The sequence below is a fragment of the Peromyscus maniculatus genome, chromosome X (genome assembly GCF_049852395.1).
Source record: "Peromyscus maniculatus bairdii isolate BWxNUB_F1_BW_parent chromosome X, HU_Pman_BW_mat_3.1, whole genome shotgun sequence".
Taxonomy (NCBI): domain Eukaryota; kingdom Metazoa; phylum Chordata; class Mammalia; order Rodentia; family Cricetidae; genus Peromyscus; species Peromyscus maniculatus.
Genome location: NC_134875.1, coordinates 111599023 through 111611954, shown reverse-complemented (window position 1 = coordinate 111611954; position 12932 = coordinate 111599023). Strand labels below are relative to the sequence as shown.

The 12932-nt window shown below is 39.8% G+C and overlaps 1 protein-coding gene across 7 annotated transcripts in view; it reads right to left on the bottom strand.

The window, feature by feature from the left end:
* Nucleotides 1-5246: 5246 nt before the first annotated feature.
* Rps6ka3 (ribosomal protein S6 kinase A3) overlaps nucleotides 5247-12932 on the bottom strand; it is a 107198-nt gene continuing 99512 nt past the window's right edge. For all 7 annotated transcript variants that reach the window (XM_076561660.1, XM_076561661.1, XM_042269621.2 and 4 more), the window contains 2 exons: nucleotides 10795-10935; nucleotides 5247-10236 (listed from right to left, as the gene is read on the bottom strand). In XM_076561660.1, coding sequence (XP_076417775.1) covers nucleotides 10114-10236; nucleotides 10795-10935 — 264 coding nt within the window. In that variant the 3' untranslated portion in view covers nucleotides 5247-10113. The remainder of the gene's footprint in view (nucleotides 10237-10794; nucleotides 10936-12932) is intronic.

Below are 12932 nucleotides of genomic sequence, written 5' to 3'. Positions count from 1 at the left end.
CTGCTGACTCCTAGCCAAGTGAGTCCCAGCTTGACAGGCTGCTGACTCATAAACCTCATAGTTAGCTGAGTTTTAATATGACTCTTTTACTGGCCCAGGCAGGCTGGAAAGTCTGAGGGGAAAGGGAGAAGGCCTTCTGCCCTCCCTTTCCAAACTTTAATTGAATATTTGGATGGTACAGAAAAAAAATCTGTCCTCCCTAACTTCCTGTAGCCAGGTCTGTTGTTTAGTACCAGCACTTAACAGAATGTCTGCACATGGTAGGTTGCTCAGTCGATATTAGGGACTGAACCTCCTACAATTCACGTTAAAGTTCTAACTCCAAATATCTATGCATATGATTGTATTTGGGGGTAAGATCTTTAAAGAAGTGATTATATTGAAATGAGATCCTTAGACTTGACACCAAGTTAGTATGACTTGGAAAATGACATTAAGCTGGGCATGGTGACACAGGCCTTTAATCCCAGGACTGAGGAGACAGAGGAGGGTAAATATATCAGTTAAAGGCCAGCCTTTACATAGTGAGTCCCTGTCTCAAAAACAAAACAAAACAAAGGCAGTTAGCACCTAGGCATAAAGGAGTACACTTCCCAGCCACTAATCACCTGTAAGCCATGGAGACCTCAGAAGAAATCAGACTTGTCTTTACCTTGATCTTAGAGCTGAAGCCTTCAAAACTGAGTAAAAGCAGTAACCAGGCCTGGTAGTTCACACCTATAATTCTAGCACATGTGAGGCTGAGGAAGGATTGTTGCAAGTTTGGGGAAAAGCTAAGCTACATAGTTCCAGACTGTGGGGGGCCCAAAACAGCTTGACCACACAGCTGCCATGACAGGTTTGCTGGCAGGCAACACCCTGATCCGGGAAAAGCCATAAGCTGACACCACCCAGGGATTCACCAGCATCTAAGGGGAAGAACCTGACATCCCAAACAGTGCAACCATTAAGGTTAGATAAGATTGAGAGATGTCCATGAGCCTAGCACAGACCTATTTCCTCTTTTTACCAAGATAACCCCTAGACAAATGTCAGCCAATCAGGGTCCTGAACCCTGGAAATCCCCTCACCCCAACCTCTGTTATGATTAAAAAAAACCCACCCTGCCCAGGTTTGGGACTCTCTGCTCTCACAGCTGAGTCAGACAGGCAGAGAGACCAAGCTCGAGGTTGAATAAAGGCTCTTTGCTTTTACATATGGGATTTGGTCTCTGTTGTGGTCTTTTGAGGGGGGGGGTCCATCGATCTGGGCATAACACAGACTAGCCTGGGCTATGTATGTAGTGAGACTCTGATTACAAAACAACACAACATTTAAACAAACCATTACCCATTCTCTGGTTCTTTGTTTTGGCATTCACTCTAAGGAATAACTGCATGGCTACTCAGAGCAAATAGCTTCACTTCAAAACAGGCTTATTTAGGCTGGCGAGATGACTCAGTAGGTAAAAGCACTTACCAGGAAAGCCTGGCAACCTGAGTTCAGTTCCTGAAACCCATGTGAGTGTGGAGAGAACCAATGCCACAAAATTGTCTTCTGACCACCATACATACCCCCCCATTCCAGTAATAATATGTAGAAATTTAAAAGTAGGCTTATTTTTTGTCTTTTTTTTTTTTCCGAGGCAGGGTTTCTCTGCAGTTTTGGTGCCTGTCCTGGATCTCGCTCTGTAGACCAGGCTGGCCTGGAACTCACAGAGATCTGCCTGGCTCTGCCTCCTGAGTGCCGGGATTAAAGGCGTGTACTGCCACTGCCGGGCCAAAGTAGGCTTATTTTAAATAATCTTTCTGGAAACATCAGTGTTTTAACATTGTCTCTATAGGGAGGGAGACTAAATGACAGAGAAAAAAGGTATAATCATCTAACAGTACTTCTCTACTGTGGACATTTGGCAGTCTCTGCAGACAGTTCTGGTTATCACAAGTGGAGGAAGGAATCAGTGATATTGATATCTGAATAGAGACTAGAAATGTTAAACATTCTACAGCTCCTGCCCTCAGTGAAGGATTATCCAATGAGAAAACAAGAATAGAACTGAGGCTGAGAAACTCATCAACAGATGTATTTCTCAGAGTGTAATTAAGTGACAGGGGTGCTAGGTAGTGGTGGTGCATGCTCTTTATCCCAGCACTCAGGAGGTAGAGGCAGGTGGATCTCTGTGAATGTGAGATCAGCCCGGTCTACAGAGTGAGTTCCAGAACAGCCACAGCTGTTACACAGAGAAACCCTTTCTAAAACAAACAAAACAGGGGAAGCTGGGCATGCCAGTGCACACCTTTAATCCCAGAACAAAGGGATTAAATTATATGTATATAATATGGCCTTGAACTCATAGATCTTCCAGCTCTGTCTCATGAGTGTTGGGATTAAAGGCATGTGCCATCCTGATCTACATATACCAACATATACAGTGAGACTCGGTCTCAAAAAATGAAAAATGACAGGTGAGTGAAAGTTCTGATTTTCTCTTTTCATTTGTAGTTTTTTGCAACTTACACTTATTTTGAGACAAGGTTGTGTAGCCCTTCCTCCATCTCTATGGTGCTAAGATTGCAGTAATGAACTACAATGTCTGGCTGAAAGTCCAAGTGATTATAAGATTGGGCTCTGGAGTTTATCGAGACAAGTTTAAATGTGATTCTACAAAACTTACTCAGTGATCTTAGATAGTTACATCATCTTTGTAAGCCTCAGTTTTCTCATCACAGAAATTAAGGCAATATGTTAGGAGTTTAGCAATTATGCCTATTACACGAGTAATCAGATCCCAAGTATATAGCTACATGTTTAAAAGTCAAGTACTTGATGTAAAACCGCATAGGAGAAAAACAGTGTTTTTTTTTTTTTTTTTTATTCCTTTAGCAAGGTTCCTACATCTGTTCATCAGAATCACTGAGGAAGAGGTGAAACGTGGACATCTGGCCTGAAATATATAGGCAGAGAAAACAGGAGAGGCAAGAGCCTCATTGCAGCACCTATGCTTGCAATGTTCAAGAAGGACCAAGGCCAGTGTGCTGCTTAGTTTTTGTCAACTTGGCACAAACTAGAGCTGGCTGGGAAAGGAGAATCTTAACTGAGGAATTACCGTCATCAGACTGGCCTGTGGGCATGTTTGTGGGGCATTTTGATTAACAATTGATGTAGGACGAGTCAGCTCACTGTGGGTTATGCCACCTGGGTAGGTGGTTTTGGACTTAGAAGAAAGCAGGCTGAACAAGCTATAGAGAGCAAGTCAGTAAGCAGCATTCTCCCGTGGTCTCAGTTTCAGCTACTGCCCTGACTCCCCACTATGATGACTATGATCAGGACATTTACGCTAAATAAACACTTCCCTCCCCAAGTTGCTTTTGGTCATGGCACTTATCCCAACAGATAACAAACTAGAACAGATGGTATGACAAAGCAAGCCAGGGAGCAGTTTGGGAGGGAGAAGACCAAGATCAGAGATGTAAGGAGACCAGATCATTTTGAACCCTTGGTAGGTTTTAAATACATCATTTTGGCTTGTGTGTTAAGAATGGCTGTATGAGCGAGGCGGTGGTGGTGCACAGATTTAATCCCAGCACTTGGGAAGCAGAGGAAGGTGGATCTCAGCGAGTTCAAGGCCAAGCTGGTTGACAAAGCGAGTTCCAGGACAGCAAGGGCTGTTACACAGAGAAACCCTGTCTCAAAAAACAAAACACAAAAACAAACAAAAAGAATGGCTGTATGAGACAAAGGAAGAAATAGAATCATGTGGACATCTGTGATTGTCCAAGCAAGACAGCTGTGGTGGGTTCAAGCAGGATAGCTTTTTTGGGCATGATGACATATTCTAAAACTAAGCTGTCATTATGGCCATGCAACTCTGTAAATATGCTGAAAACAGTGGATTGTAAATTTTAAATGTGTAAGTTTTATGGTACATGAATTGTATCTCAATAAAAACATTTTGAAAAGAAATGGCAGCTGAGTGTAGCGGTACATTCCTATAATCCCAGCACTTCAGAAGCAGAGGCAGGATGACTGCCGCAAGTTTGGGGACATAATAGTCTACATACTCAGTTGCAAAGTCACCGAGTGAAATCCTGTTTCTAAAATCCCAATCCAAACTAAACCAAAACACCTCTAACTCTCCCCAACAAACATTTTTATTTAAAAATAACGGGAGAATGGATTTCAATAAGAAAAACGATGGACAAATACTATAAGGATTTAAGTGCAATTAGAAAACAGAAACTTGCCGGGCGTGGTGGTGCACGCCTTTAATCCCAGCACTTGGGAGGCAGAGGCAGGTGGATCTCTGTGAGTTCGGGGCCAGCCTGGGCTACCAAGTGAGCTCCAGGAAAGGCGCAAAGCTACACAGAGAAACCCTGTCTCAAAAAAACAAAAAAAAAAACAAAAACAAAAAACAAAACAGAAACTTGGGCTGGAGAGATGGCTCAGAAGTTAAGAACACTGGCTGTTCTTCCAGAGGTCCTGAGTTCAATTCCCAGCACCCACATGGTGGCTCACAACCATCTGTAATGAGATCTGGTGCCTTCTTCTGGCCTGCAGAGATACATGCAAACAGAACACTGTATACATAATAAATAAATCTTTAAAAAAAAACCAGAAACTTGCAGTGCCATTTGCATAACTGAATGGTTTCATACAACATCCAGAAATGTATAGATAGAATTAACCAAACCTCAAATACTGGAGGTTTTTTTTTTTTTGGTTTTTCGAGACAGGGTTCCTCTGTGTAGCTTTGCACCTTTCCTGGAACTCACTTGGTAGCCCAGGCTGGCCTCGAACTCACAGAGATCTGCCTGGCTCTGCCTCCTGAGTGCTGGGATTAAAGGCGTGCGCCACCACCGCCCGGCCAAATACTGGAGTTTTGCTCAGTAGGTACAGAACAAAAGCAAGGATGTAAGAAAATTCAGGATGCCTCCGAAAAAGAAGTTTGAGTGATCACCTCTGAGGTTACAAGGTTCACTCTGGATAGCAAAGGAAATCCAAAGGAGAACTAAGGTAACAAAGGAGAAGGGCAGTTTTGGACTTCTCCATGAAGATTATTTCATTTGTGCCCGGCCTGATAGTTGGGAAGATGTTTGGCTCACATGAGTCTAAGATGATGCATAGAAAAATTATTTTGTACTTATTAAATTAGAAATAGTCCTGTTTTAAATTCTACCAATATAATTTCATAAATATAATTTGGAGAGAAATATTTATATTATAAAGGTCTAATTATATAACTAAAATAATCTGATAAAAAGAACATACATGGTTTACTTGAAACTTTATTATATAAATTTCCATTTCTTTTAAAGATTACAAAACCTGTTCTTTGACAGGAATACAAGCAATATTGTTCCAGGATTATTCATGGATACATTGGAAAGAGCTTAGATTACACATTAATAGTATGATTTGCAAACTTCCCAGATTGAACTCTTAAGTAAAACAACTTAAAATACTCAGTGAAATCTGATCCTTACAAGCAGTTCCTAACTATGGCAGCAGTGCCAAGCATCTATGCGATTTATCCACCAATAAACGGTACAACACATTAGAACCCTTGATATGGTACCTTGCTTGAGCTTCTGGCATGCCTTACTAGAGATAAACTAGTACAAAGTAAGATCATATATAACAGTAGAAAAATATTTGTGATTTTTTTTTCTTTTTTAAAAACTGCTTAAGTAGATACCCACCCCATTCCCACCCATGGCCAAGAATGCAAAATAATTACATCTTTTAGGTGTATACCTTCCCTTTTTATTTAGGGAAAAAGTTAAGATAAACTAATACATGTATATGATTTTGAGTTATACACTCATCACTCATAATCATTAAGTATGCTAATGAATGGCAATACTTTGAAACCTTTTTTAAATTAAAAAACAAAGCTTTATATGGTAAACTACACTTACAGAAACACAACCCAAGTCTTTATCCTCATGCCCTTGCTTTGTACTTAAAAGTTCTACTTTAAATACTTGTTTGAAAAACTCAGTATACAGTTCATCCAGTACGATAGTAATATAGGAATAAAGATGTTCACTTTCATTGGACATTGAACTAATCTACTTAGAGAGAACTATTATAGTGACTCTCTTCTCAAATACATTTCCATATACTGTACTTAAATGGTATGTGCTAGAAGACATTTTCTTGAGGTTCATATATCTGGACTTAAATCTCTAAGTTTTCCTTTCCACTAATATCTAGTCCAAACATCATAGGCCTTGCTAGTTGCTCTGGGCAAAGTCATGATATTTCAACAGTTTATCATGCAGTTCAAGGTATACGGCAAAACAATGAGGAAAGTGCCTTAGAGGTAGGAAAGTAGGCTCTCATCCCGACCCTTGCTATGCCCATTAAGAACAGGTAAAAGACTGACACAAAAGTGGCCAATCTGAGACCTATAATGACACCAGGTTCAAGAAAATTAAGTTGACTTAATGACTAGAATTTTTTGAGAACTGTCACTTTGGAACCAGTTACAAGTCACTTGGCAACACAGAATATAGCAGTGTCAAAAACACACAAAGCACACTGTAGACACAAATTCTTCTTGGCCATCCATATTTGGGCATTATCACTGTGTAGATTCTTCAGTGGAAAAAGTGGTTAAGTGTGGCTCTGTAGAATACCACAGTCTCAAGAAACTGAATTCATTCCTTCATTAATTGGTCTCCACCAATGGTCACTTGGGGGAGATCAGCAAAATGTAAGCAACCTGGGGTTGAAAAGAGGACTATTTTCATTAATTGAAATAAAAACACTGAATTAAGTCAACTTCTCTGTGAATTAAATAAGGCTCAAAGTATACATCCAGTTTAGTCACATGGAGTTGGATCTTGCAGAGGGACAGATACAGAGTTAGACTGGACCCTCCTGGTTTAAGCACCAAGATCAGCCATGGAATCCATTGTTTTTGTGAGTCACAGAAAATAGACCTTTTTTGATCCTTTATGTTCCAGAGCTGAGTACTTTCACAAGTCTCAAATTCTCATCACCACACTAAGAACTTATAAAATACAGAAAAACCTGAAATATTGTAGGTAATTCATAAAAGCCAGGGACTGGAGACTATCGAAGTCATGTTGAGATACGTGAATTACTGGCCTCCACAGTGAATAAGAACAGCTATTCCAAGGTCCCGAAGTCTAGAAAGCCTTTGGCTAACTATCATCCCAGGATGAGTCTACTCTGGTCCTTTTCCTATCAAATACATGCCTTCTCTTGAAGCCTCTGCACCTAATCTCTGTTCCAATCCTTCTTGGACTGAGGGTATGGGCACAGCTTTAAGGACACCCCCACTTCTCTTGATGTCTTCTGATCCCAACAGAAGCCATGTCTAAAGAACAGATGGAAAATGGTTGATCCTCCCAACCTGTTCTTTGGAGAGCAATGCATGTGAAATGTGGAAACTACCACACATACCCTACATCCTCTCTCTAGACACTCAGAACTTACTCTTCTGTATGCCAGCTTCACAGCATCTTGACTTTGGGTCTTGCCAAAATTATTTTTAGAGTTTTGGAGTTGCTTGTTAAAAACAGATTTACATTACATCTGTTAAATTCAAGGCATTGATGCACTTAGAAGATACCTTTTTAAACAGGAGCTGAAATGTTTCATAAAAAGCAAAACAAAACAAAAAAATAACAAAAAAACTTACCTTAATTTAATATCATCACTTGAAAGGGAAGATGCAAAACATCATATTTTAATTCATAGTTTCCAGTATATGCTTGGCTATGTTAAACACATTTCTATTGTTTGGGATGTTATTTTGCATCATAAACCAAGAGATGTCTGTAAAAAGAGTCCTGTCAGTTTAGTTCCTTTTTTCAGTGAAACATAAAAGCAGGGCTGACAACTCTGGGATAAGCCAAAACTGTCAGCAATGGGTGAAAGGCAGAAGACTTCAGGAGCCTTAATCCCATAAGTACGGTGGCCTATAGGAAATAGACTTTATGAAACAAATGGAAAGGCTAACCCAGCACAAGCACTACATTGTCGGCCATGTTTGCCCTAAGACAATGTGAACACTAGAGCCACAGATGAAGTAATTTATGCTCCTAACCTGTTTTGTCAGTAGGAAGCCTTCAGTTTTGCGAATCTATAACCTTCATTTCTCCAATAAAACTAGCAGTTTGACTAGATAAGGAAGGCAATTCTTAAAGGAAATAAATTTGGCATCATAATATAGTACAGAACTGCCCTAAAAATACATAATTTTGACTTTAGCTCCTTTTGGTGATAATGTGAAAAAAGGCAGCATGGTGCTATGTGGAAAAACTAAATGAGAGACAGGATAAATGGCAGAATCTGACACACTGAATAGAAGAGGGGGCAAAGGCTTTCCTGCCAGGCAATGGAAAGCAACTTTGAATAGTCAGCATCCATATACTCAAGCACTTCAGTAGCTGGTATGTAGAACTTCGGGCATCCTCCTAATGTGTACTTTTCATTTAGAAGATCAACTTACATGATTTCTATGCAATCATCATTTCATGTTGTTTGGGCAAAGGTGGCGTTGGAGATTTTCTCTTTCTCTTTAATAGCAGAGAAGATAAGGAATGACATGTGTCTTTTATGAACTGCAAAAAACACACTCTTGGGCTAGTACTCTTAAGTGAGAAGATTTCTGATGTACACGGCTCAGTAAGTGACTCACATCTACCGGGGCACATTTCTGATGAGGTAAGTTAAATCACTTTTTTCTTTGCTCATGTTTTTTACATCACATATGAATGTACACTGGGTAGTGGGACAAAGATATGGGTAATGATGAGTATAGAAGTTTCTTTTGCCAAATAAAACTGGAACCAGCAAGTTAGAAGTAGATCCTGAAGAACTTGAAGCAGAGCCGGGGCCATTAGGAAAACTGGTCACTACTGAAGTCAAAGGAAACATCATATGGCTACAAAGCATCAGCAGGGATTCAGAAAACAGTGCTGAGCAGTCATTGAGCCTGCCTCAGCTATGACTTCAGGTTAGAACAGATACTGTTTGCCCAAGAATAGTTTATTCTCTAGAATAATAAAGTTTAAATCCAATTTCATATGGAGGCCTGTGGCCTTTATTACATTCAAATTAGTGTTTAATATAGAATACCTATTTAAACATGAAATATCCATGTAAGGCTTTAATTACCAATTGCTAAATTTTCCTTTTCCAATTTCTTTAATATGATTCTTTTAAAGGCCTTTGATGTACGTTGGCAAGATTTCAAATGATACGCCAAATACTAAGTATGAGCACTATGTAAGGTTAAAAGTTCAAGGATTACTTCCTTAATTAAGGAAAGGAAACCCTAAGAAATCACAAAGTATATGGATTAACTTCATAGGTGTATTCTTGATTTCATGCCACACACACAACAACTTTCTCTACCATTAACAGCTCTTTAGGTTAGTCTGACAGAGCACCTGACTTGAAGAAACAAATGAACAAACCAGTGAAACAGATGGAGGAAGATATGTACAATTTGAAAGAATTACATTCAACAGCTGTTCAATCAGTCTGGCCATCTTTAAGGTTCCCCAACAATACTGTTAATCCAGGTGAACTATTTATCCAGATTTAATAGTCAATTGATTAATAGACTCCAAGTTAAACAAGGCATGTATACATTAAAGAAATCAGTACAGAAATGTACTGTATATGAACTGTTTACAAAAACATACAAAATGTTGGATGGCACAAGGGATACAGTGCTAATATAAACGGATTGTTTAAGCTAAGTGCTTAACATAAACTGTCCATCCCTATAACTAACAAAAGAATATTTAGGGGACATGAAATATTTCCTATAAAAATAATGCTATATGGTGTAGAGTACTTTTATTCAGTGTATTTTAGGTGGTATTCATGTGTTCATTATTTTTCGTGTTGATTCAGTGATTATATCTTCATCATGTTTCCATTTTCATTTCGAAGCTCCAGGAAAATCTAACTTGCTAAGAATCAATTAAAGCGAGAAGAGATGAAAGCAGGAACAGCAGGAGCAGCAGCATTATGGGTACCAGCTGGGACAGTGTGTGCTTGCAGGTGTCTCTCAGGTATGTGCTACCTGTCGCCAGAACTTGTGCTATCAGCTTACATCATGGTACCAAGTATCTCACTGAGGTCACTTCACAGGGCTGTTGAGGTGATTTTTTTAATACCCCTCCGCTGAGCAAGAGTAGAGCGGCCTACTGGTTCCAAAACTGGTGACTGATTGCGATTTAAAGCAGAGTATGTAGCTGCCATGGCACCCTGAGAAAAGCAAAGAAAGATTACAACAAAAATGACATGTATACAAATATGAAATAAACGTCCCCCTCCCCTGGGATTTTCATAATGTAAATGATATAGATCTTTATCAGCCTCGTAATGAGAATAACCTGTGGTCAATTTTTCAGACTATAACTAAAACTGAGGCTAATGTGAGAGGTTGAAATTTTGTATGAGAAAGGACAGGGAGGGGCTCAAATACAGCAGTCCTCATTTTTCTTAGGATCACTTGTCTTTATAACCCTGTAATATGAGAGGCTGTAAACCAGGATCTTTCATTTAGAAAAATTCATAGATTCTATCTCTACTGATAGTGAACACTTATGTACACAGAATGACAAAAATGCAAAAGTTTCCCTTAAACTAACTTAATTACTGACATTCTGATATGCCTTGTGTCACCATGCCCTCAAAGAACTTGTAAACGAGATGAAAGGGAAAGTTGCTTGGGGCATGGAGACAGGTTTCCTGGAGGCTCAGCTGGCTATGTCTATCCTGGAGGCCAGACAGAAAGCAATGACTGGATATAGGGCTGTTCACCTTTACAAGATGTGGTGCATCCTGTCTGTTTAGTTGGTATTGTGGCAATTGGTCCCAATGGACAATCCAAGGATGTCTGAGCACAAGAGCAGCAGTCAGTCTCTGATGAGGATCTACATGAAGCATCTTTGATACCAGGTCCTATCATCAGGTGAAGGAGAAGAATAAGACAAGGTTAATTCTTTGTTTCTCTCTTATTTCTATGATGCTTGACATTGTCAGCATTCTTGTTCAGCTTTTATTATGATGATGCTCGATTTCCTGGTTGCAGTCCTTTTGTCACAGAGCAAATTTTAGGATAAGTTTGTGAGAAAAACACGCCAATCTCTCCCCTCTCTTCCCCGAGTACCACAGTTTTGTTATGGTGCAAAGGATCAGTTTACTCTAGCTTTTCTTAGCTTTGTTCTAATTCTAGAGGGTTAGAATATTCAGAGTTCTGGCCTTACAAAGCTTTAGTTCAGTGAAGAAGAGTCAAAGAATCAGTTATAAAGCAAGGTAAAGTCTCTGATGGGATTAACAAGTACCAAGAGCAGCTAGAAGAACATAGATACCTGACCTGAACTGGGAGATGTCTTCAAAAATGTCACTTTTGACTGTTACTTTTCTTTGAGATAGAGTGTTTCCATGTACCCCCCAATTAGCCTGGTACTCTCTGGTAGCTCAGTCTAGTCTAGTCTCAAACTTGTGGCAATCCTCCTGTCTCGGTCTCCTGAGTGCTGGTAAAAAGTGACTCTTAAGAGCAGTAGTTCTCAACCTTTCTAATGCTCTGACTCTTTAATATAGTTCTTCATGTTGTGGTAACCTCAAACTGTAAAATTATTTTCATTGCTACTTCAATGAATTATTTTCATTGTTACTTTAAAATTTCATAATTTTGCTACTGTTATGAATCATAATGTAAATATCTGATATGCAACTCCAAAGGGGTCATGACCCACAGGTTGAGAACCAATGATTAAAAGGAAAGTAAGACCTCAAGGATAGGCAAGAGCTGGACTTGAAGAGGCATGGAGGCAGGCGGTGGTGGCACGCGCCTTTAATCCCAGCACTCGGGAGGTAGAGGCAGGTGGATCTCGGTGAGTTCGAGGCCAGCCTGGTCTACAGAGTAAGTTCCAGGACAGGCTCCAAAGCTACACAGAGAAACCATGTCTCAAAAAAATCACAAACAAACAGGCGAAAGGTATGGAAAAAGCAGAACATCTCAGGTAGACAAAAAGGAGTAGATCTGGAGGAAATCCCTAGGGTACAAGAGAACATGTCTTTGGTGGTTTGAATGAGAATGGTCCCCATAGGCTCCTATGTTTCAATACTTGGACCCCAGTTGGTGAAACTGCTTGCTAAGGATTAGGAGGTGTGCTCTTGTTGGAGGAAGTGTATCACTGCTTGTGGATTAAGATGTGAGCTGCTGTTCCTGCCATCATGCCTTTGCTCCATCATGGACTCTAACCCTCTGAAACTGCAAGCCTAATTAAACACTTTTGAAATTGCCTTGGTCATGGTCATGGTAATGGGGCTTTATCACAGCAATAGGAAGTAACTAATACAATGTCACAACTGAGGAACTGACAAGAATACAATGTGGCTACGGTAGAAATTTGCTGTCAAGAAGAACATGGCAGCCAGTAAAGTGGAAGAGATTGAGAATAGACAGATGAGGAAGGTCTTTGCAAGCCATATTAACAAATATGGACTTATTCTAGAACAATAAAGCACAAAAGCAAGATGATAAGGTAGTCAAGTTTGAAATTTAGATAGATGATACTCCTTAAGTCTGGGGGAAAATAGATTGGAGGGGCAAAAGCCTGGAGATTTAGGGTTTTTTTTTTTTGTTTGTTTAAAGACGTCTCACTTATCCCAGGCAGGCTTCAAACTCACTAAGTAACCACACCTTGAATACATAATCTTCCTGCCTTAGCTTCTCAAGTGCTAAGATTTTAGGAATGCACCATCACTCCTAAGTAGAAAAAAAATTTCTTGCTAGAACCTGGTGGCTGACTAGCTATTGGGAACTAGGCAGTTGCTATTCTAGCTACTCTTCTGCTTTAGACACTTGCAGTCTCTCTTGGTTATTATTAACAGCTAAGAACAGGACTAAGATACTGAACAGAATTGGAAATAAAGAGTGGGCCAGGAACAGT